Consider the following 21443-nt stretch of genomic DNA (forward strand, 5'->3'; position numbering starts at 1 on the left):
CACATTTGACATGCTTCTTACAATAGATAATTCGTTTCTGCCTTTTGTTTTGGAACTCTCACTTCTTTGTGGGTCATTGGGAGAATGAAAAAGCATTTCTGGACCAACATTTAAGAGGAGATCAAAGCAAAGATGTTGCGGGAAGGTTTGAAAGAGGGTTTCTTGGAGGGATCTCACAGATAAAGGAATCTCCCTCCTCCTCGGGCAAGCAAATAGAGTTAGTTTCAGCCACACCCAAAGGCAACGGGAGGCATTTGGTCAGCCCCAGAGACCACCACAAAAACCGAATCAAATGACCTCACTGCCGAGGAATGAGTGAAGAACTCGCCTTTCCCATGAAGCCACTGTAAGTGCGTATGTGGGGGGAGGTGAGGACGACAGCAGAGCACCCCCTGATTCATGGGGCATGGAGAACATCTGGGAAGAGGCTGCCAAGTCAGGTAGCGGGCTTGGGTCTCTTGGGCTGAGGAGGAAGATGGAGTCTCCGCTGGCTGGGTGCGAGCCCCAGCTAAGGCTGCCTGGAGGAGCGGGCTCAGTTTGTCGGGAGTCTGGCGAAGGAACGAAGACAGACGTTTGATTATTTAAAGGAGAATCTGATGAGAGAGAAGGGGACACCCAAGATCTAAGGATACAAAAAGAGGAGGAAGAAAGGGCGGAAGAGAGAGATCCAGGGGAGGGGCATCCTCCACTTTCCTGTCGGGACAGGCCTGGATCAAATATGTGCAAAAGACGAGAGCTGGGAGGAGCTAATCAAGCCCCTCCCCCAGAGGCAGAGTGGGGAGGGACAGCCAAGGGGCTGGGTCAGACTAAAATCGGGGGTCTCTGACCCCGAAGCCCACTCCCCCCACGGCGTCACATGCTCTCACTGACCAGTACCTGGGCAGCCTCTTCCCTCCCCCTTCCCATCCCCTCCCCTGCCACCGCCACCGCCTGCTGGGAGGGAATCAGCGGTGTCCCCTGGCCCCTCAGAGGCAGAACGGGGTCTCTGACTCCGGCTTCTGGCCCAAAGTGCCTGCGCCTCTAACTAAGGGCACCGAGTTACCTGGGGGACATCCCCTGCTGAGGCTGGGAAGAGTAACAGGAGAAGAGGGAGACACAGGCTCTGTTCAGGTGCCCCTCTCCCCCTCTGCTCAGCAGCGCACGTGCCCATGCCCAGGTGCCCCTTCCCCCCAGCAGCGTACCTGCCTGTGTCCAGATGTGCCCCCCACCCCCGCAGCACACCTGCCTGTGCCCAGGTGCCCCTTTCCCCCCAGCAGCACACCTGCCTGTGCCCAGGTGCCCCTTCCCCCCCAGCAGCGCACCTGCCTATGTCCAGATGCGCCCCCCACCCCCGCAGCACACCTGCCCGTGCCCAGGTGCCCCTTCCCCCCCAGCAGCACACCTGCCCGTGCCCGGGTGCCCCTTCTCCCCCAGCAGCGCACCAGCCTGTGCCCAGATGTGCCCCCCACCCCCGCAGCACACCTGCCCGTGTCCAAATTACCCGGATCAGTCTCTCCTCTCTTCTGCCATGTTCCTCCTGTGCTTGCTGCCTCCATTCTGCCCCGGGAGCCTAGAACCTTCTTGAGGGCAAGGATGGCCTGGCCTTGGCATCCACAGTCCCCACTCAGTGTCTGGGCTCCAAGAAGGGAATCCGCGTGTGGACTCTGGGGTGTCTCCGGCTAATGCTGCCCCCGCTGGGCTCCAGTGACTGCCCCCAACCCGGAATTAGAGGCGCTAGCTGAGAAAAGACTGGTGTGGCTGATGCCCTGGACTGACCCCGGGCAGGGGTGCTGACCCTCGGCGGAGCTGCTGACCCTCGGGCGGAGCTCAGGGTGCTTCTGTGATATGGGGGTGTCTCCTGTGACACTAGCCCAGTGTGCAGTTGGGGGGGCAGATGGAGGAGAGACGAGAGAGCGGCAGAGTGCCAGGGAACGGGCGGAGGCCAGAGCCAGAGAGCACCTGGGGACAAATGAGGAGAAAGAAGCTTGGAAAGGTGGGATGGGAGGGTTTGAACGCCAAAGGGACATTCTGTATATTTGATCCTGGAAGCACTGGGGAAACCTTCGAGTTTATTGAGTAGAAGGTGACGTGGTCAGATTTACTCCCATTAAAAAAATCAATTTTGTGGCTAAATCAAGGATAGCCTGGAGAGGGGAGAGACCAGAAGCAGGCTGACCCCCCCCTCCCCTCCCCCAGTTTCAGCAGCTGAGAATTATCAGCTTAGTTAAGGAATTAAGGCAGTCAGGTCCATGGGAACGGATAAGATCACTGGGTGAAGTTGTTCAGAGGGAGAGAGGAGGGCACAGAGTCCTGAGACACCCAGGTGAGAAGGCATGGAGGGGGAGACAGAGAAGGAGTGCTCAGTGGGGGAGGAGCGGGAAGAGGAGGCTGTGGGGGGAGAGAGACAGACACAAAGAAAGAGAGCCGCGTTCCAGAGACCTGGAGAGAAGAGCATCCAGGAGGAGAAAACGAGCAGCCGCATCCAAGGCTCTGGGAGGCCAGGAGGAGGAGGACCGGGAAATGGCCAGCGGCTTTGGTGGCTAAGATGTCTTGAGAGAGAGAGAGCAGGTCCGAGGCCGAATTGTAAGGGATTGGGGGGGAGTGGAGGTCTTCTCAAAGGGCAGAAGCGACACCCGTGATATTTAGCAGGGAAGGATGGTCAAGAGAGGGGTCTTGTGGGAGGAAGGGGAGGAGCCAGTGGAGAGGAGAGGATTAAGATAAGTGCAAGAGAGGGTGACCAGAGGCAGCCACCTGTTGGAGGAGGTGGATGGGATGGGGTCACCTGAGCAGGCCTCGGAAAGGCCATCGCGTCATACGGAGAGAGGCAAAAGCCTTTGTGATAGGACAGGAGGAAGAGGAGGGAAGGGGACGCTCACCAAGTATCTCTCACCTTTTTGAGAACCAATTCAGCCTCAGTGAAAGTGTTTGGGGGCGGAGGAGCCAGGGAGGTTTCAGGAAGGATGAGAAGGCCGGGAGCGTCTGTGGAGGAGGGCGTGAGCTCCAAGGGGGGCAGAGGAGGATTGCCGGGCAGCGCTGAGAGCCCAGGATAGCATCGGTGGCAGAGGAGCAGCCGTCTGCATTCAGCAGCACGTGTGAGGGTGATGCCCGTTCTCTCCTGGCTCAAGTTAAGCTCTGTTCCAGGTACCAAGTTCCGAATTCTGTAGATTAAGACCCGGGCCCCCCCCAACCCCCCCAGCAGCTGAGAGCGAGCCTCTACTGACTTACGTGCGGTGGCGACAGCCCTGCGTTCATAGAGTAAAACCTGCTTGGAATGAAAATGTCCAAAGAGATTTAAGCATAATTTGGGTTTTAAGCCAAAAGTCCTTGGGGCAATCAAGGCTTTCTGAGCTTGGGTCCCAGAGGCCCTCGCTGTGCGGGATAAGCCGAGGGGACCCAGGCAGCTCCCGGGGACAGAATTTCTGCCTCCTCCAAGCTCTTTATCTTATTTGTTCGCTGCCCCACTTTTTATTTTGCTTGAAAAATCCCCTTCCCCTTCCATGCTTTATGTGCGTTTTATGGCTCCTTCCCTTGCCTGGGTCTCCTTCAGTTCACTTTCCCTTAAAAGCTTTGTTTATGTGCCAATAAATCGGTCCCATTTATCTCTGGTCTCTTTCGGCCTGCTCTCCGAGCAGGGCTCCCGTCACCTTCCCATTCTGGGCTGGGAGCGAGCCGCCGTTTGCCAGGATTCTCCTGTCGGCGCCGGGGGCTCCAGGCGTGTCTCCAGGATGCCAGCGGGGAGACGGGTCCTGTCCCCTGGACGGTGGCAGCCGCGGCACTCCGCATGCAGCCAGAAGCAGAGGAAGCAGATACTGTGCCCCCCGTGTCCTGAGGGGGGCGGGGAGCATGGAGGAGGCCCCTCCCTGGGGCTCCTGTCTCCCCCAGGAAGGACCCTCCTTCCACCCCGGCCCTACGTGTGCTCCCACCAGTTAGGGGGTGAGCACACACACTTGGGGGAGGTGCCCCAGGCCTGGCTTGGGCCTCGTCTCTCAGAGGGAAGGGATGGAGAATCTGGCTGTCAGGGGGAATCGCCATGAGTTTGGGCCCACCCGGAGCCACAGCTCGGGCCCAAGGTGGGAGCCATCCAGCTCACTCAGGCTTTGTGGGACACCGAGCCCCAGGAATGATTCAGGCCCCCCTCCCCCACCCCTGGGGCGGCCCGTGTTTGAGGAGACGCCGTCTACACGGGCTCTCCTGTAGTGGGGCCCTGCTAAAAGCTGAGGGGGATTTCTGGGAGCCGGGGGCCGAGCCGGGGAGCTGTCTGAGCTCTCAGAGGTGACCGGCCCTTCCGTCCCCTCCTGCAGCCAAAATCTCCAATGGCAGCGCCAGCTTAAAGGAAGCGGCTTTGGGGAAAGGCCGACGACCAGAAGGGGCAGCAGGGGAGGGGGAGGGGGTCCCTGCTGGGGACACAGATCAGGGGGCTGCAGGGAGAGCCCCATGACCCCATAGCATTGGAGGGAACAATGGGGCCAGAGCAATGGGCAGAGGCAGGGCTGGGAGGGGCCCTCTGGGAAAGGGCTGAGGACCAGCCTGGGAGCCCCCCGTGGGCAGGCGGGCCCTTTGGCCAGGTTCCGTTCACTGAGCCTGGAAAAGCCAGTGGGAGGACACACGAGGCGCTTTGTAAACCCCAGAGCTATTGGAGACGGAGAGATACTGTTATTATTAGGCCAGATGCTGAGAAATGTTGTCATGGCAACGAGGGAGCATCGAGACCCTGACAGGGAAGGGAGAAGGGCGGCCGTTGAGGGGGAGAGTTGGGAAAGAGTTTGTCCCCTTTGAAGAAATTTCAGTCCGACTCTGCAGGTCTAGCAGTGGGGGCTTCTTTGGGTCCTGTCCCAAGACCTCAGAGACCAGTGAGTTCAGAGAGGGGGAAACTGAGGCACGGCACGGGACTTGTGTCTACAAGCATTGATTTAGCTCTGACTGTTTGCCGGTTCTGTGTCAGAAGTGGGGTGCAGACCCTGTCCCCGGGCTCACACATCCCCTGGGGGACTTTGGGGACTCCTTTTTTTATATTATTCTGACCTCGCGCCCCTCATCCCGAAGGACAGACTGTCTTGGAGGCGGCTCTGCCTCCGGGTCAGGCTTCGGGGGGGCAGCGACCCCTGGCCCCGCTTGTCCCTGCTGCCTCCGTGCTCCACCGGCTGCTCCCCGCCCCCCATTTTCCCTGTTCTCGGGCTCACCGGGGAGGACGCCCTGATCCCCCATAACTTCCTCGCTGCACTCCCCCTCAGAAAAAAGCTCTCCCATGCCCGCCCACGGGGCCAAGCAGACCCCAAATCCTGACCTCCCCCGGGAGGGGGCAGGAGGCACCGGACCTGAGTTCAAATCCTACCCCGATGCCTTTAGCTGTGTGGCCTGCGCAAGTCACATCGCCCTGTTTACCTCAGTTTCCTCATCCACAATAGGGGGATATTCATAGGATTTTTGTGAGGATAAAATGAGATAATATTGTCAAGTTCTTCACAAATGTGAAAGCATTCTCAGCGTGGAAATCGTTGTCATCATACCTCGGGCTGCAGGACTCTCAGCTCAGTGACGGGGGCTCAGTTTTCAAGGGGGCTGCCCTTCACATTGAGGAGGCGGGGCGGGGCGGGGCTTCTCCTGGCTCCACCCCCACGTCAGCTCGTATTCCACTCTCCTCTAAGTGTCTTAAAACTAGTCCTTTGGGCCATTTCTTCCGCAGGCTCGCGCCCCCACCATTCAGTGGGAAGGGCAGCGAGCGTTAAGGGGGTGCTTTCAGGGTGGCAAAGCCCTTCACAAAAGCTCAGAGAACTGAGGCAAACAGGGCCAGGTTCAGCCATCCCACACTTCACGGCAGCCCCTCTTATTCTCCTTTCTTTGCCCCCACGAAAAGAGCGGCTGCCCATTTTTTGTGAGGCTTGGGAGGCGACCACGCGGTCAGTACATGTCAAGCGCCAGATCTGCGGGCGGTCCCCTGAGTCCTGATGCTCTGTCCAGTGCACCAACAGTTTGCCCCTAAGTACTTTTGTGGGTCCTTCTCTTCTTCCTTTGCTTTCCTGGGGGCCCAGTGGGGGATGCTCTGTCCACGGCACCAACAGTTTGCCCCTAAGTACTTTTGTGCGTCCTTCTCTTCTTCCTTTGCTTTCCTGGGGGCCCCCGTGGGGGCAGACACAGGCGAGCCCTTGTGGAGATCCAGGGGCATTTTGCAGCCTCCCTAGCGGCGCCTTCGGGTGCCAGCTTCCCAGCACGCCCCCCCTGCTTTGTTCCTCAGCTTTGTTAATTCAGTGGGTGAGGCGCGACCTCTGACCCCAGGCTCTGTCACCCGGAGCCCTCTTTCTCAGGGCTCTGGGCCATTTCTTCCCAGGCTGTCGGCCCTTTTGCCTCTGACTGGCCCTGAGGTGTCTCTCCCTGCCAGCCCCTCCAGCTAACTGGGTGGGAGCCTCTGGGTTCCCCTCGTTCCTGGGCTCCAGCCCCATCTTCAGAGCCCTCGTCGGGCGCTTTCTGCCCACCTCTCGGGAAGCTCTGCCTTATTCTGGGGGGCCCCTTTTCTCTGCGCCCTGAAGGGCCGCACCGGATTGCTCTGTGCCCCTGCTCATGTAATTCGGGGCCGGGAAGAGCCGGGTCCCACCAGGGTCTTGCATCTGTTTCCGCCCAGTCCCCAGCATTTGGCCGTAAAGCCCAGTTGGGTCGGTGGCCGTAGTGCCGTTAAAAGGCCTCCTCTGCAGCTGGGAGAGCGGCAGCTCTCAGGCCGGCTCACTCTCACCTCCCCCTCGGAGTGGGGAAGAAGCCCGCCAGCTGGGAGACGAAAGGAAAACAAGCCTGGGGTTTCTTTCCTTCCCCCTCCATGGAGTTTTCCCAAGAAGGTGGGGGAGGCGCCACAGAGCTCGAGATGCCCATGTCGGGAGGCTGGGTAATGAGGCCGGGAGGGGGAGGGGAGGAGGGGCAGGCTGCGTTCTCTAAGGGTCTTGGCTTGGTTCTGAAAATACCTTTTAAAGGAAAGTTTCAGAACTTGAGGGAGAAGAAATGTTGATGTTCCCTGAATGCTCGGCGCGTGCACCTGACCTTCTGTTCTCTAATTAGCCCGGCCCCTCATGGAGGGGCTAGAATGGGCGGGGACCCCGCAGGGCTCCCCAGAAGGGCTCGGCCTCCCCAGGGTCCTCCGTAGGACCAGGGACCTGCAGAGCTTCCTCCTCTCCCGAAGGGGGCTGCTCGGCCACAAAAGCCCTTCCGCTCTGTGCAGAAACATCTGTAAAGGGCTCGGCACAGGGCCTGGCACACAGTGGGTCCTTTACAAACGCTCCCTTGCTTCCCTAGTCTGCCCTTGGATGGCTCTGCCAGTCATAGAATGAGCTGTCAATCGCCCAGTATTTATAAAGGGCTGCTAGGAGCTGGGCTGGAAGTGGGGACCGAGAGATGGAAGGGGAATAAGAGCTCCCTTTATAAAAATATAATATAAACATGTTGGAACAAAGTAACTACGGATCGGGACGAAAATGGCTGGAAAATGGCCCCCCCAGAGGGCTCCAGGCGTGGGGGACGGGCAGCACAAAGGTGCGGCGAGCAGAGATGACAGGTCCTGTCTGAAAGGCCAGAATGGGGGGCCTGGGACGGGGAATGGGCTGTGATAACTCTGGAAAGGTCCCCCGGCCGTGGGGAGAAGGCTTTCAATTCAAAGGGAACGGGTCTATTTTTGGTCCTGGGGACTAGAGGGGGACGCTGGCTTTTGGTGACCAGAGAGGGGTTTGGACCCGACCTTGTGGCAGAGCCCAGGGGAGGAGGGGGCCTGTTCCTGGGGACGCTGGGTGCGGCGATGGCGGCGGGGCCAAAGGCTCGTTCTGACTCAGTTAAGCTAGTCGCGAGTCTGCAGACGCCCGGTTCTCTGGCCCCAAAAGGGACTAGGACCTGATGGATAAACGGAACCCCTTCTCCTTTTACTCCCAGCGAGTCTCTGAGGTGAAACCGTGTCTCAGTGACCCCACTCTAAAGCAAGCACATGGCAGGCCCTGAACCCCGAGGCTGTCCCAAGGGCAGCTGACGGGGGCTCTTGCTGGAGCTGGGCGGGCAGTGGTTGCTCCAAAACCGGCAGCACAATGTCCCGGAGCCGTTCGGCCGGCTTTGGCCCAGATCTGGGACAGCACATCTCCACATGGAGTGAGAACACGAGGCGAGACCGGTTATAAAGTGCCCGAATCCTCGCCACGTCCCTCCATCCTCCCCTCTCTCCCCCTCACACGGAGCCAGTGCTCCCGCCTGGCTGTCTGACGGGTCGGGATGGAGTCTGCATAGAATATTGATGGTTTCAGCCGAGCCCGGAGGCAGCCGACTTGGGAGACGAGCTCCGAGAACCGAGGGTTCGGGAGTCAGGGAAGACACAGAGAGCGGCCTGCAGATGGACGGGGAGCTGGGTCGGGGCCTGAGACGGGGCAGGCTCTGCAGGCTCGCTTTGTTGTCCAGCCCTGTTCCCAGGATCCCACTGGCTTCCACCCCAAGGCTGTCAGAGAGAACCTGGAGGCAGATTAACCTCGGCCCCGAGCCTGTCCTCCTCCTCCTCCACATGGGAGCCCATGAGAACAAGCTCCAGCTGCCTTCCTGTGTCCTTGAGGGGCTCGCCCCCCCCTTCCCCTTGCCCCTGCCTCGCGTGAGCTCCTACTCTCCTGGAGAATCACATCTGTACCTTTGACCGAGAAGCCGGGCTTGTTGTCACTTCTGAAACGGAGCCTGGGGAGTTCCACCTGAGAGCGGGGGAGACCTGCGAGCCTTGGAGAGAGCCCGGCCAGCGGGAAGGAGGGAGGGAGCCGACGACGTGGCACGGGGAGGGCGGGAAAGCACCCTGGCCAGCTCCCGAAAGGGCAGACTGAAAGGGCTGAGAGCCGGAGGGACGCTGGGGGAGGCCGAGCATTTTAAGGGGAGAAAAGAGTTAGCAGATAAAAAAAAAATGAGCGCTTGCCCTTAGAGACGGCGCCGTCCCTCGGAGAGAATGCTGGGCCTGGGAGCAGACACCATCCTGCTGGGAAAGTCGCTTCTCTCTCTGTGCCTTTTCCTCCCCCGTATGGGCACAATGACCCCGGTCCCTCCCAGCCCTCACCCCTGCCCATGCAGACCGTCCCAGGCACATGGGCCTTCTCTAGGAAGCCGGGGAAAGCCGTCCCCGGTTCCAGTGAGTGTGGCTGCATCCATTCCCCAAGGGGAGGCCAGATCAGTCCCTCTGAGGCTGTGGGATCAAGGGATGACTCCTCACTGTCCTTCACCTCCCCAGCCAAGATCTTGCTGAGCCCATTCCCTTCCATTCTGCCAGCCCTCCTCTTCTCCCATTGCCCCTTCCTGGGACTGAGAGGAGAACTTGGGGTTTGTTCCTCTTCCCCAAGGCTCTCCCCGGGGCTCCTCACAGCTGCCAGAGAGGTTGTGCTGAGGGGAAAGTCTGCTCCCCTACTCAGCGCGGGCTTTCTGTTGCCTCTGGAGTCAAATAGAGAATCCTCCGCTTTAGAAGCCCCCAAACCTGGCCAGCCTTGCTTCCCCAGCTTACTGCACGTTATTCTCTCACAATTCCACCCGTTAGGTGTGTCCTCTTGTCCTCGCTGTCCCTTCCACATGGCCATGGTCAGCCCCACACCTGGGTGCTTTGTGACCCCGGCTCTTGCTCTGGGAACCTCCGGCTCCCGCCAGGTCCCACGGCCGAGGACACCCAGAGGCGACCTCCCCTGCCCCCCACGTCAGGGCGTCTTTGGTGAATCCCCTGAGGGGCCCTATTGGATGGAAGCCCTTGAGCTCAGCCTGTCCCACTCACAGCACCTGACACAGCGCAGACTCTTCCTAAAGTCTTAGACGGTCTCAAGAAACCCCGACAATGACTGAGCCACAAGCCCCCGGGGCCAGACAGCTCTCCTGTGGACAGAATGCCAGGAAAGGGGGTAAATCCAAGTAAAAACAGCCCCCACCGTCAGAGGCTGCTCTGTCCTGGGCCGGGGGCCGGGCACAGCCAGTGATCCCTGAGGATCACCCCCAACGCTTCCCTGTGGGATTCCTGCTGCTCCACAGCACCCCAGATGCCTGACTCCTGAGAACAGCCTCCCCTCCATTTCTCCTCCATCCCAGCCTTTACTTCCCTCTTTATTTCCACCTGGTTTTGCTTTCAGGAACAGAGACCCCTGCCCACTCCGGCTCAGATGCTGGACAGCTGGTCTCCGGGCAGGCTCCGGCCTCTCCGGGGCAGACTCGCAGGCCCTGTCGGGCTTGTTCTATTCCTTTAAGTGAATGGGTAACTGCCTAACTAATGGAGCTTTCAGAACCGTTCTAATTGTTGGGGGAAGCGCCGCTAAGTGGCCAACGCGGACTCGCACCTGGGGAGTCTTTGTAGCTCGGGATTTATGGCATTTTCATCACCAAATGGACCCCAATCTCTCCACTAAAAGGGCCGGCTCAGCCCTGGCCGCAGCCATTTAGTAACACTCCTCCCCACAGGCTGGACGAAGGCCAGAGGAAAGTTCCCCATGATTTCCATCCTTTCCGGAGGTTTGTGGGACTGGGGAAGCATCGAGGCTCCCTGGCCACGAACCACGGGGTGAACAGAGGCCGGCGGGCGTTTCCGGCAGCCCTCCCTGCCCTCCGGCCGCTGCTCCCAGGCCTTCACCGGAGTCTCCTGGGAGACGGGAGTCAAGCTGAGGCAGGTGGGTGAGCCCTGAGGAAGGAGCACGGGCCTGAGCTGGAGCGGACAGGGTCGGAGAAGCAGCCCGAGGCAGGCGGGGGTTTTCTCCTGGGCAGAAATCGTGCCCACAGTGAATGCAGAGCCCGCTCCACTTCCAGCACCGTCTGTGTCGGAGTGATGGGGGCCCCGTCGCTGGTCCTGGGGGAGCGGGTGAGGGGGGCTGGAGACGGCCTCGTGAATGGCCAGGTGATGGGGACCTGGCGTGAGGAGGAGTCACGGGGAGCTCAGCGGGGGAAGGGTTTCCAGGGTCACAGTGGAGCAGGACCCAAAACTAACAGCTGGGAGGCTCCGGAGACGCTCGCCCAGAGCCGGGCCTGGGTCTCCGGATAATACCTGGCAGCTGCAGGAGAGGAGATGGGAAGGAGAGAAGGAGGGAAAGTGAAGAATGGTCTCTGGCCCTGAGGAGAAGGTCTAGAATTGTCCTTGGTTAGTGCTCTTCTGTCCCGACACTGCCGTGGTCCCTTCCTGTCCCTCCCCTCCCTCCCCCCCAGAGCCGCCCTTCCTCCCTCCCTGAGCAGCAAGGCAAGCTTGGTGAGTGTCCGGATCAGGGAGGAGAAAAGGGGCAGGGGGATGGGCGCAGGCTTCAGACCTGGGGAGTGGTTCCCATGAAAAAAGGCTCCAGGTGGTCCTCCATCCCTAGGTGGAAGCCCTGGTCCCTCGTGGGCTCAGAAGACTCCTCTGGGCAAGGTGCCAGGTCTCCTTCATCCTCCCATCCACTGGGGGCCTTCCCCTGCCATAGCTGTATGCCAGTGATGACCCAAGTCCTGGCATCTGTGATCTGCTCTGGGAAGGCCACCCTGGAATGGAGAAACGGGAGCCCCTCGCCCCTCGCCCCTCGCCCCTCACCCCTCACCCCTCGCCCCTTTTGTTGGTTTCAGTGGCTACTCTGAATCAAATGTATTTCCTTTCCATTACGGGGAGTCCACTGACCCCCAAAGCCTCTTGTTTCGGATGTGCTGGGCAGAGCTGCCAGGATTTGGGGCTTGAAGTGGCCACCCCCACACCAGATGCTATCCAAGGGGGGCAGCCAGGGGATAGGGGAAGAAGCCTGGGCTTAGGGGCGGAAGGTTCCGTTTGAGGTCCTGGGGCCACCATTTGCTGCTGGGCGAACCCCTCTAGCCTCTGAGTCTCCAGGAGCCTCGGGCGACTCCCCATAGGTCTGATCCAGCTCAGCCCCTGGGGAGCCTCCAGACAGGAGAAGTCCCTCTCCGAGGGCGTCCAGTTTGTGTCTAAGCTTCGTCTCATATTCAGACATAATGGGGAATAGGGTGGGACCGGCCACCGGCACTGCCCCAGGTAACCAGTGTGGCGGTTAGTGAGGGGCAGGAGACAGAGTGGACAGAAGTACTCAGGCCCTGACCTGGGCGCCCCCCTGACCTGGGCACTCCCCCCCACCTGGGCGCCCCCCTGACCTGGGCACTGCCCCCACCTGGGCACTCCCCCCCATCTGGGTACCCCCCACCTGGGTGCCCTCCCACCTGGGCTCCCCGCCTTGGGCCGGAGATGGCCCGAGAATGGCTGTTGGTCCCTCCTTCCTGCCCAGCCATGGCTGGCCTCCCTCCTGTGCCCCCCGGAGGGGGCTGCTGTTCTAAGAGCTGTGGAGAGTTCGGTGCCTTTGTGCCCTGCGGAAGCCCCGGCCGGCCCAGCTCCCACGTGACTCCCCCCCCCCCCCCAATGAGCATCCCCACCCTGGCGTATTTTTCCAGACTTCCCAGCTCGGAGCCCTGAGAAGTAACCAGAGCCGGGCCGGAGGGGATGGGCGGCTTCTCGGCCCTCATTATGTTAGGACCCGAGCCAAGCGGGGGCGCCAACATCAACACGGGAGGCGGCCAGGCCCGTTCCTGTTTGGGCTCCGGTGGCCACGTGACGGGCTGAGGGCTCGGCTTTGGCTCTGCTGGGGGGGGGGGAGGAGTTGGGGAGGGGGGGACGGGCCTCGCAGCCCCGGCAGTATCACTAGCACGTGGCCTCTCACTCCTATGGGCTCTGGGGGCGGCCCCGCCCCAGGTGAACCTTCCAGAGAAGGGTGAGAGCTGAGGGGAGCTGGGAGCGGCTCCTCAGAGCGCAGCCCGGGGGAAGGAAGCCCAGATCCCAGCCAAAGCCCTGCTCAGACCGAGACCAGCCACGGGACGATTTCCTCTCTCCGTTTCTGCATCTGTAAAATGGGTTGCTGATATCTGCCTCCCCCACTGCCACAGGGCTGTGACACAGACAATTCTTTCTTTCGATTTTTTAAATGTTACTTTATTTCCCCGAATACCCGCGGAGACAGATCTCAACATCCACCTCTGCAAAATCGTGCGTTCCGGACTTTTCTCCCCGCGTCCCTCCCCTCCCGCCTCCCCAGGACAGCGAGCAATCCCTAGGGGTTAAACAGGTGCGGCTCTTCCGCGCACGGTTCCACATTCGTGGCGTTGCACAAGAAAAATCAGATCCAAAGGGGAAAATGAGGAACAAAAACCCACAACCAGAAAACCACAAATAAATGAAAACACCAAGTCCTCACGGACAGTCTCCATCGTTCCCCCGCCGGGCGCCGGTGGCTCTCTCCCTCCCGGAATCGCGTTGTTGAAAAGAGCCCCGTCCTTCACAGCCGAGCCTCCCACAGTCTTGTTGCCGTGAACAGGGAGCCCCTGGCTCTGCTCAGTCTCCCTTTGTGCGGGTCTCCCTTTGTGCGGTCTCCCTTTGTGCGGGTCTCCCTTTGTGCGGGTCTCCCTTTGTGCCGTCTCCCTTTGTGCGGTCTCCCTTTGTGCGGGTCTCCCTTTGTGCGGTCTCCCTTTGTGCGGGTCTCCCTTTGTGCCGTCTCCCTTTGTGCGGGTCTCCCTTTGTGCGGGTCTCCCTTTGTGCGGGTCTCCCTTTGTGCAGTCTCCCTTTGTGCGGGTCTCCCTTTGTGCGGGTCTCCCTTTGTGCGGGTCTCCCTTTGTGCCGTCTCCCTTTGTGCCGTCTCCCTTTGTGCCGTCTCCCTTTGTGCGGTCTCCCTTTGTGCCGTCTCCCTTTGTGCGGTCTCCCTTTGTGCGGTCTCCCTTTGTACCGTCTCCCTTTGTGCGGGTCTCCCTTTGTGCCGTCTCCCTTTGTGCCGTCTCCCTTTGTGCGGTCTCCCTTTGTGCCGTCTCCCTTTGTGCGGTCTCCCTTTGTGCGGGTCTCCCTTTGTGCGGGTCTCCCTTTGTGCGGGTCTCCCTTTGTGCGGTCTCCTTTTGTGCGGGTCTCCCTTTGTGCCGTCTCCCTTTGTGCCGTCTCCCTTTGTGCGGTCTCCCTTTGTGCGGGTCTCCCTTTGTGCGGTCTCCCTTTGTGCGGGTCTCCCTTTGTGCGGGTCTCCCTTTGTGCGGGTCTCCCTTTGTGCGGTCTCCTTTTGTGCGGGTCTCCCTTTGTGCCGTCTCCCTTTGTGCCGTCTCCCTTTGTGCCGTCTCCTTTTGTGCGGGTCTCCCTTTGTGCGGTCTCCCTTTGTGCGGGTCTCCCTTTGTGCGGGTCTCCTTTTGTGCGGGTCTCCCTTTGTGCGGTCTCCTTTTGTGCGGGTCTCCCTTTGTGCCGTCTCCCTTTGTGCCGTCTCCCTTTGTGCCGTCTCCCTTTGTGCGGGTCTCCCTTTGTGCCGTCTCCCTTTGTGTGGGTCTCCCTTTGTGCGGTCTCCCTTTGTGCGGTCTCCCTTTGTGCGGGTCTCCCTTTGTGCGGGTCTCCCTTTGTGCCGTCTCCCTTTGTGCCGTCTCCCTTTGTGCCGTCTCCCTTTGTGCGGTCTCCCTTTGTGCCGTCTCCCTTTGTGCGGTCTCCCTTTGTGCGGTCTCCCTTTGTACCGTCTCCCTTTGTGCGGTCTCTCCAGGCCTCTCTGGAACTGTTCTGGTTTCCTATAGAAGAATACCGTTCCCTCACGTCCCAGCACTCATTCAGCCGCCCCCACCGAGGAGCAGTTATGGCCCAGCGGCTCCTCACCTCCAGAAGGGGCTGCGAGCCCCTCCTGTCCCTCCTGTGTGAGGATTAGGGCCCTTGATGGAGGCCGGGGCACGAGGAAGTGCAGGAAAGTTCCTTAGGGAGGGAGAGCCCCGCCTCCAGGAGGATCCGGGCCGTCCTCCCGCCTTTCCCCCACCCAGAGTCCCATTTGTCACACGTACAGAATCCCATCCCAGGACTGAGGCTCCCCCTCCCCCTTACAACCCCTGGCCCGGGGTTCAGCTCAGACCCGGCTCTTGCTCCCCCTTGCTAAGAGAGACTTCCCGACACCAGGGGGCGCGCTTCCTCTTCTGCCACCTGCGCCTCGCAGGTTGAGAGTTACTTTTGTGCTACAAAGTATCCATTCCCACAAACTCACTTCCCTTGGGCCGTTGCCAAGGAGACGCCGGGGGCGGTGCTCCCTATCTCCCCCACACTTCCTCTGACTTTGGAAGTGACCAAGGTCACCCTGGTCTGGGAAGGAAAAAGGTCCAACAGGCCCAGGAGCATCCTCCTCCTCTCTGTCTCAGTGCTCCTCTCTTCTCTCTCTCTGTCCCTCCATTCTCTGTCTCTGTGTCTCTCTCTGTCTGTCTCTGTCTCTGTCTCTCTCTGTCTCTGTCTCTTTCTCTCTCTGTCTCTCTCTCTCTCCTTCTCTCTCTGTCTGTCTCTCTGTCTCTCTCTCTCTCTCTGTCTCTTTCTCTCTCTCTCTGTCTCTGTCTCTTTCTCTCTCTCTCTGTCTCTGTCTCTGTCTCTCTGTCTCTCTCACTCTGTCCCTCCATTCTCTGTCTCTGTCTCTCTCTCTGTCTCTGTGTCTCTCTGTCTCTCTGTCTCTCTCATTCTGTCCCTCCATTCTCTGTCTCTGTCTCTCTCTCTCTCCTTCTCTCTCTCCTTCTCTCTCTGTCTGTCTGTCTCTCTGTCTCTCACTCTGTCTCTTTCTCTCTGTCTCTGTCTCTCACTCTGTCTCTTTCTCTCTGTCTCTGTCTCTCACTCTGTCTCTTTCTCTCTCTCTCTGTCTCTGTCTCTCTGTCTCTCTCACCCTGTCCCTCCATTCTCTGTCTCTGTCTCTCTCTCTCTCTGTCTCTCTGTCTCAGTGCTCCTCTCTTCTCTCTCTCTGTCCCTCTATTTTCTGTCTCTGTCTCTCTCTCTGTCTCTGTGTCTCTCTGTCTCTCTGTCTCTCTCATTCTGTCCCTCCATTCTCTGTCTCTGTCTCTCTCTCTGTCTCTGTCTCTCTCTGTCTCTGTCTCTGTCTCTCTGTCTCATTGCTCCTCTCTTCTCTCTCTCTGTCCCTCCATTCTCTGTCTCTGTCTCTCTCTCTGTCTCTGTGTCTCTCTGTCTCTCTGTCTCTCTCATTCTGTCCCTCCATTCTCTGTCTCTGTCTCTCTCTCTCTCCTTCTCTCTCTGTCTGTCTGTCTCTCTGTCTCTCACTCTGTCTCTTTCTCTCTCTCTCTGTCTCTTTCTCTCTCTCTCTGTCTCTGTCTCTGTCTCTCTGTCTCTCTCACTCTGTCCCTCCATTCTCTGTCTCTGTCTCTCTCTATCTCTCTCCTTTCTCTCTGAGCACCCCTGGGAAGGGAAGCCAGGGGGAGGCTCCCAGAGGCCATGTTCGTGGGCTGTGATTGCATACCCACTTCCAGGCACCAGAATTGAAAGCCTGGTCCCTTACCAAGTGTGGAAGATGTGGGGCCATCACAGAGAAGGGCAGGGTCTCCTCTCCACCCCAGCAGAGCAGACTCAGTAAAGGCCCTCACGCCCACGGCTGCGTCTCCTGGCTCCCACTACCCCCCCATGGGAAAGCCCACCTCCCTTGGCCAGCTGGCAGGGCTTGTTTAGAGCTCCCCGTCCGCGTCCTCCCCCGGAGCAATCTGCAGAGGCTTGAGCTTTGTCCCGGGCCTTGTTCCTTCTTGGGGCCCCCCAAGAAAGCGGCTCAGAATGGGGCGGGACGTCCTGCAGTCCTGCCCACCCGGGCAGCAGTCACTGCTGCCCAGATCCTGGGTTCTGTCGGCTTTGTTGGTCCCAAGAGTCTCTGCCCTCTCTAGGTCTTGTTCACTTGGGCATCAGTCTAGAACCCATGACACCTGTCCCAGCCAGACTAGTCTCCGGATCAGGACGAATGAAGCCCCTGCCTTTTTTGTAGCTTTTATAAGGGTGGGGGGTCCTTCCACCCCCACACGCTGCCATGAATCCGGCCCAGGCCCAGAGGGCTCCGGGAAGCCAGTCCACGCTTTCCTTTGTTAGAGCAGGCAAGGCCCCTGCAGGCCCACGGGCCGGCAGTCCCTGAAGTTCTGCAGGTTCCCGGATCCACTGAGTGAGCGACGAGGGCTGCCCCCCTACCGGTGGGCAGGAAGGTACTGAGAAGTGCCTTCAATGGTGGTGAGAGTATGAGAAATGGGCACGATTCACCTTCTTTCTCCTAAGCGTCTAGAATACTTGAACTAGCAGCGTTGATCTCTTAAAGCAGCCCCCAGGCCCCTTTCTCTGCTTGGGCTTTCTGGTGCCGGGAACTCCACGAGGATTTGGATCTCGGGGTGTCCTCGCGACACCATACCCGGGGCCTTCGGAATCCTCCGGAAAGATCAAAGTGAACGCAGCGGAGAGAGTGGGAGGTGGGGCCTTCACATCTATCGCCTTCTTGCATTTGGCCCCCCATGGTGTCCTTGCGGAGCAGGGGTGAGCACGCCCGGGCTTCGCAAGCACATGGCTCTGAAAGTAGAGACAGAGGGAGGGGGGAGGGGGCCAGAGCCCCTTAGCCGGGGCTTTCTGGAGATCGCCCATTCAGATTGCCCGGGAAAGCCAGAAGCCGAGAGAGCTGCTGATGAAATGCTGCCCTTGTGACAAGGTCCCGGTCCTGATTCTGGCAGGGCTGGGGCGGGGCAGCATTCTCCCAGGCCGTCCACCGAGACCCAAAACTCACGCCCCGTTTAGCCTGAGTCCCGGGATGCCTCGTAGAGGGCCGGCGGTCCCAGGCGGCCGAGGGGTGGGCTCGGCCGGGCCAGGTTGTTTTAATTGCTCAGACCCACTGGGGGAGGCAACTTGTCTAGGGCTTGCAATGACTGAGAGCTGGTCAGCTTCTGGCTAGTCTGTGGTCACCAGGGTGCTTGGGCAGAGGCAGGTGGCCCAGTGCCCCTGGGATCTGCTCCATGGGCCTTGGGGCTCCCACTTGGTCGTCGGGGCTCCCACTTGGGCCTCAGGGCTCCCACTTGGTCCTCGGGGCTCCCACTTGGGCCTCAGGGCTCCCACTTGGTCCTCGGGGCTCCCACTTGGGCCTCGGGGCTCCCACTTGGTCCTCGGGGCTCCCACTTGGTCCTCGGGGCTCCCACTTGGTCCTCGGGGCTCCCACTTGGGCCTCGGGTCCCCATCTCGAAGGTGCTACTCTTCCTGGCCTCTGCCTTGTTCTGCCTCCTGGCCAGGCTCCTTGCCACAGCCGCCCTCTCAGTGCTGAGTCCCAGGGCCAAAGGTGGGCGTTCTGGGGGAATGCCCATTCACTTTTTGGGGTTCACCATTGCCGGCTCGTCAGGGCCCACACGGGCTCTTCTCCCCCTGGAAATCAAATCCATCTGCTGATGGACGAGCGTGAGTCCGTGGGAAGGGGCCCGGGGCCCTCCTCACACTGGGCCGTTTGTCTGCGAGCTGCCTGACCTTCAGATGGTGAGAGGGGCGTCTCTGGCCGGTCCTTCGTGGCGGGCCCCGTTCAGACAAGGTCTGGAAGCCCCCTCCTCCCCCCCCCCGGAGCATGAATGGGAACCTTGTTGAGCTGCCCCCAAGAAGACTTCCTTCCGCCTCGCAGGGCGGGGGGAACAAGCAGATGCCCAGTGCTCGGCCTGGCAGCCGTCGGCACGCAGCCCCCGGTTCGGTTTTCATCCCTCAGCTGGACTTAATGAGGCTCGTCCCCAGCTCGGGCGAGAGAATGGCCCCAGTGTCCGGGGAGGCCGGTCGGCTCTGGGGCCCATTGTTCCCCACGCGCCCTTTCCCATCGTTCTCCGGCCAGCGGAGTCAGGCAGAGGCCGGAATGTGGGCCCGGGAAGGAGCCAGACCAGGCCCTGACCCCGGAGACAGGCAGCCCTTTCTCAAGTAGCATCTGGGAAAAGCAGCGAGGGGTGACCCCGGGCTGCCCCAGGAGTAGAGCCAGCCTCGAGAGAGCAGGAGGGGCTGCCGCCCCCAGGCCCAGCCTGCCCTCAAGGGGGTCTTGAATCGGGTCCCTTGCTCCCACAAGGCCTGGGTGCTCCCTGCACTAGCTCCTGCCGGCAAAAACCTTTCCTTGGCAATATTAGGGCTCCGGCTCGCCCGAGCCCCCCTCGTGTGTCTGGAGGTTGTCTGCCCCCAGAGGCTCAGGGCACCCAACTGTGGGAAGGAAAGAACCCTCTGAAAAGGGAGAAGGGAGCCCCCTCCCACAGCCTCGGGTCCCCCCCAGTGCCACCTGTCCGTCAGTGGGCCCGCGTCCATGCAGCTGTCCGGCCCCAGGGGCTCCTGGGAGCCGGGGCACTTGTTCCTGGAGGTCCTCCTTCCAGGGGGCCAGGGATGGGGAGAACTTTCCATTCCTAGGATGGGGGGGCTGTTGTGCACGGGCACGGGTGTGCTTCTGTGTGCGTGGGCGCCTCTCTCTGCGTCAGGGCGGGACGGGCTCCCGGACCGCTGCCCAGGTCTTCCTTCAGCCTCTGCGCCCGCGGGGACAGCGCTGCCGCACTGACGCTTTCCGCTCCGCCCCTCGCCCTGGGCCCGGTGCCTCTCTGGGTCCCCGGGCCCGGCTTCCGCTCTCGGCTGGGAGTTCCCGGGAGGCCGGAGCTAGGGTGGGGTGGGGCTGGAGGGGTTATGGAACAGAGGGGAGAAGGGGGCAGGGAGGGAGGGAGTCCCTTTGCAGCAGCGCCATCCTGAGCCCCCCACAGGCAGTGATGCCCCCGGGCCTCCCCCTTGTGCACCTGGAGGTCCCAGAGCAGATGGTGCCATTGCACCCCCCCCAGCTGGGGTTCTCCGGAGCCCAAGCTCAGCCTCCCCAGGGGGCGGGGCGTGGGGGGCGTGGCCGGACCCTGTGGCCCCTCAGCAGCAGCCGCCAGTCACCGGCCCCCCCAAGCTGAGCTGGTGCTGCCCGGCCCCTCCTGGGCGGGGGAAGGAGCCTGGGGCGGCCGCTCGGGGCTCACACATCCCGGCCAGACCCGCTCCCTGGCCCCTGGTCCTCAGGCCGGGACTGACCACAGCCTCTCTCCTCTCCAGGGACCTGAGGAACAACCTGATCAGCGTGGTGGAGCCCAGGGCCTTCCTCGGCCTGCCGCAGCTCAAGCGTCTGTGAGTATCCGCCCGGCCCGTGCGGGGGAGGGCCCAGACCCGGGTCATCTGTCTGTGCCGTCCCCACCTGCAGAAAGGGCGGCCCGTGGGTGGGATGCTGGGTCTCAAGTCAGGAAGGCCTGAGTTCAAGTCCAGCCTCAAACACTGACTAGCTGAGTCACCCTGGGCAAGGCACTTCACCCCATCTACCTCAGTTTCTTGTCTGTGAAATGGGGACACATTGGAGAAGGACGTGGCAAACCTCTCCAGTGCCCTGTCGGTGGGTCCCAGAGTCCCCGGCCTCTGCCTTGGGGGGCTTGCCTCAGACTCTCCCCTCCCCCATCTCACAGGGCTCGGCCTGACTGGAGTCGGGTGTGAGCCAGCAGGACTCCTGCGCGCCGGGAACTCTGGGGGTGGGGAGTCCCCAGACCTTCCAGCTGCCGTTTCTGTGCCTTCAGCTCTAGGCATCTCCTGGGGTCACAGAGGTTAAGGGACCCTGGCAGACCTGGCTTACGGAAGCAAAGGGTGGTCCCCACCCCCTTCCCAAGGCCCCCGGACCTGGGGCTGCCACGAGGCTCTTTGGCCCCTGAAGGAGGAAAGCGGGTGCCCAAGGTCACGGCGACCCAGGCTGTGGTGCCAGATGCCCAGAGCGCCACGGGAACGGCGCGAGAGCCACGAGCCATCTCCGGGGGGAGCATCATGTGCCAAGAGGGAAGCTTGTCGAGTGTTGGATCAAACGCCCCGGCACGGTCGCCGCTCACTGGGGAGCGGCTGCAGACAGTGGAGAGCCTGGGAGAGGCGGCAGCAAGTGCTGGGGGGAGAGCGTGCCCGCTGGAGGGGAGGGCGATCCCTGCTCCTTGTCACGGGCAGACCCGTGTGTGCCCGCGGAGCGTGAGGTCCCGGCCACAGGCCTGCTTTGTTCGGGGCCTCAGACCCCCGGCCCCAGCTGTGGCTCAGACCCCCGGCCTCTGCCTCTGTCTGTCCCCTGGGGCAGGTGATACTCGGCGGCTTCCCGAAGGGGGCTCATGGCAGGGCCGCCCAGGCCCGGGGGAGGCGGCGGGGCCGCCCAGGCACAAGCGAGGCCGCGGGGACGCCCAGGCCCAGGGGAGGCTGTGGGGATGCCTCTAAAAGTAGGCTAGGGGAATGCTAACTGAATAACGCGATACTAGTAACTGCTGGCACATGTAGCTTGCTATGAAGCTTGCAAAGTGCTATACAAATGTTACTTTCTCTTCGCCACAACCCTTGGGGGGAGGTGACATTGTTACCCCCACCTCAGAAATGAGGAGACTGGGGAGACGCCGGAAGGGGGTGTGTCCACCGCGGGTGAGCCTCTGAGGCTGACTTCGAGTCCAGGTCTCCCCGAGTCCGGGTCCTGAACTGGAGAAGGAAGGGAATGGGGGAAGGGTGACGGATGGTGGGGGCCCGGACAGGGGAGAATCACGAGAGCGGAGAGAAGGGATGGATGTTAGATGTGATAGAGGAGAGCCAGGCTTCCTCTGGGCTGGGAACCAGGGTCGGTCACTTGTTGTCCATTCTCTGAGGGCCAACACGGCCTCCCCAGCTAGAGTCGAGTCGCGGTGTCCGCCTGCGGCTGGCAGACCAGCATGAGCTCGGAGCTGCCACAGGCCCC

The 21443-nt window shown here is 61.0% G+C and overlaps 1 protein-coding gene and 1 long non-coding RNA gene across 2 annotated transcripts in view; one reads left to right on the top strand and one right to left on the bottom strand.

The window, feature by feature from the left end:
* Positions 1-21443, top strand: part of ADGRA1 (adhesion G protein-coupled receptor A1) — a 207620-nt gene that overhangs the window by 42510 nt on the left and 143667 nt on the right. Inside the window, exon 3 of the mRNA XM_051982798.1 lies at positions 19760-19831. Within this exon, the coding sequence (XP_051838758.1) occupies positions 19760-19831 (72 nt within the window). The remainder of the gene's footprint in view (positions 1-19759; positions 19832-21443) is intronic.
* LOC127552235 (uncharacterized) lies at positions 10285-11430 on the bottom strand. The gene is made up of 2 exons (XR_007951308.1): positions 11232-11430; positions 10285-10982 (listed from the first exon to the last, which is right to left on the bottom strand). It is a non-coding gene; the product is annotated as an uncharacterized LOC127552235 (long non-coding RNA).

This window comes from Antechinus flavipes, chromosome 2 (assembly GCF_016432865.1).
Source record: "Antechinus flavipes isolate AdamAnt ecotype Samford, QLD, Australia chromosome 2, AdamAnt_v2, whole genome shotgun sequence".
Lineage (NCBI taxonomy): Eukaryota > Metazoa > Chordata > Mammalia > Dasyuromorphia > Dasyuridae > Antechinus > Antechinus flavipes.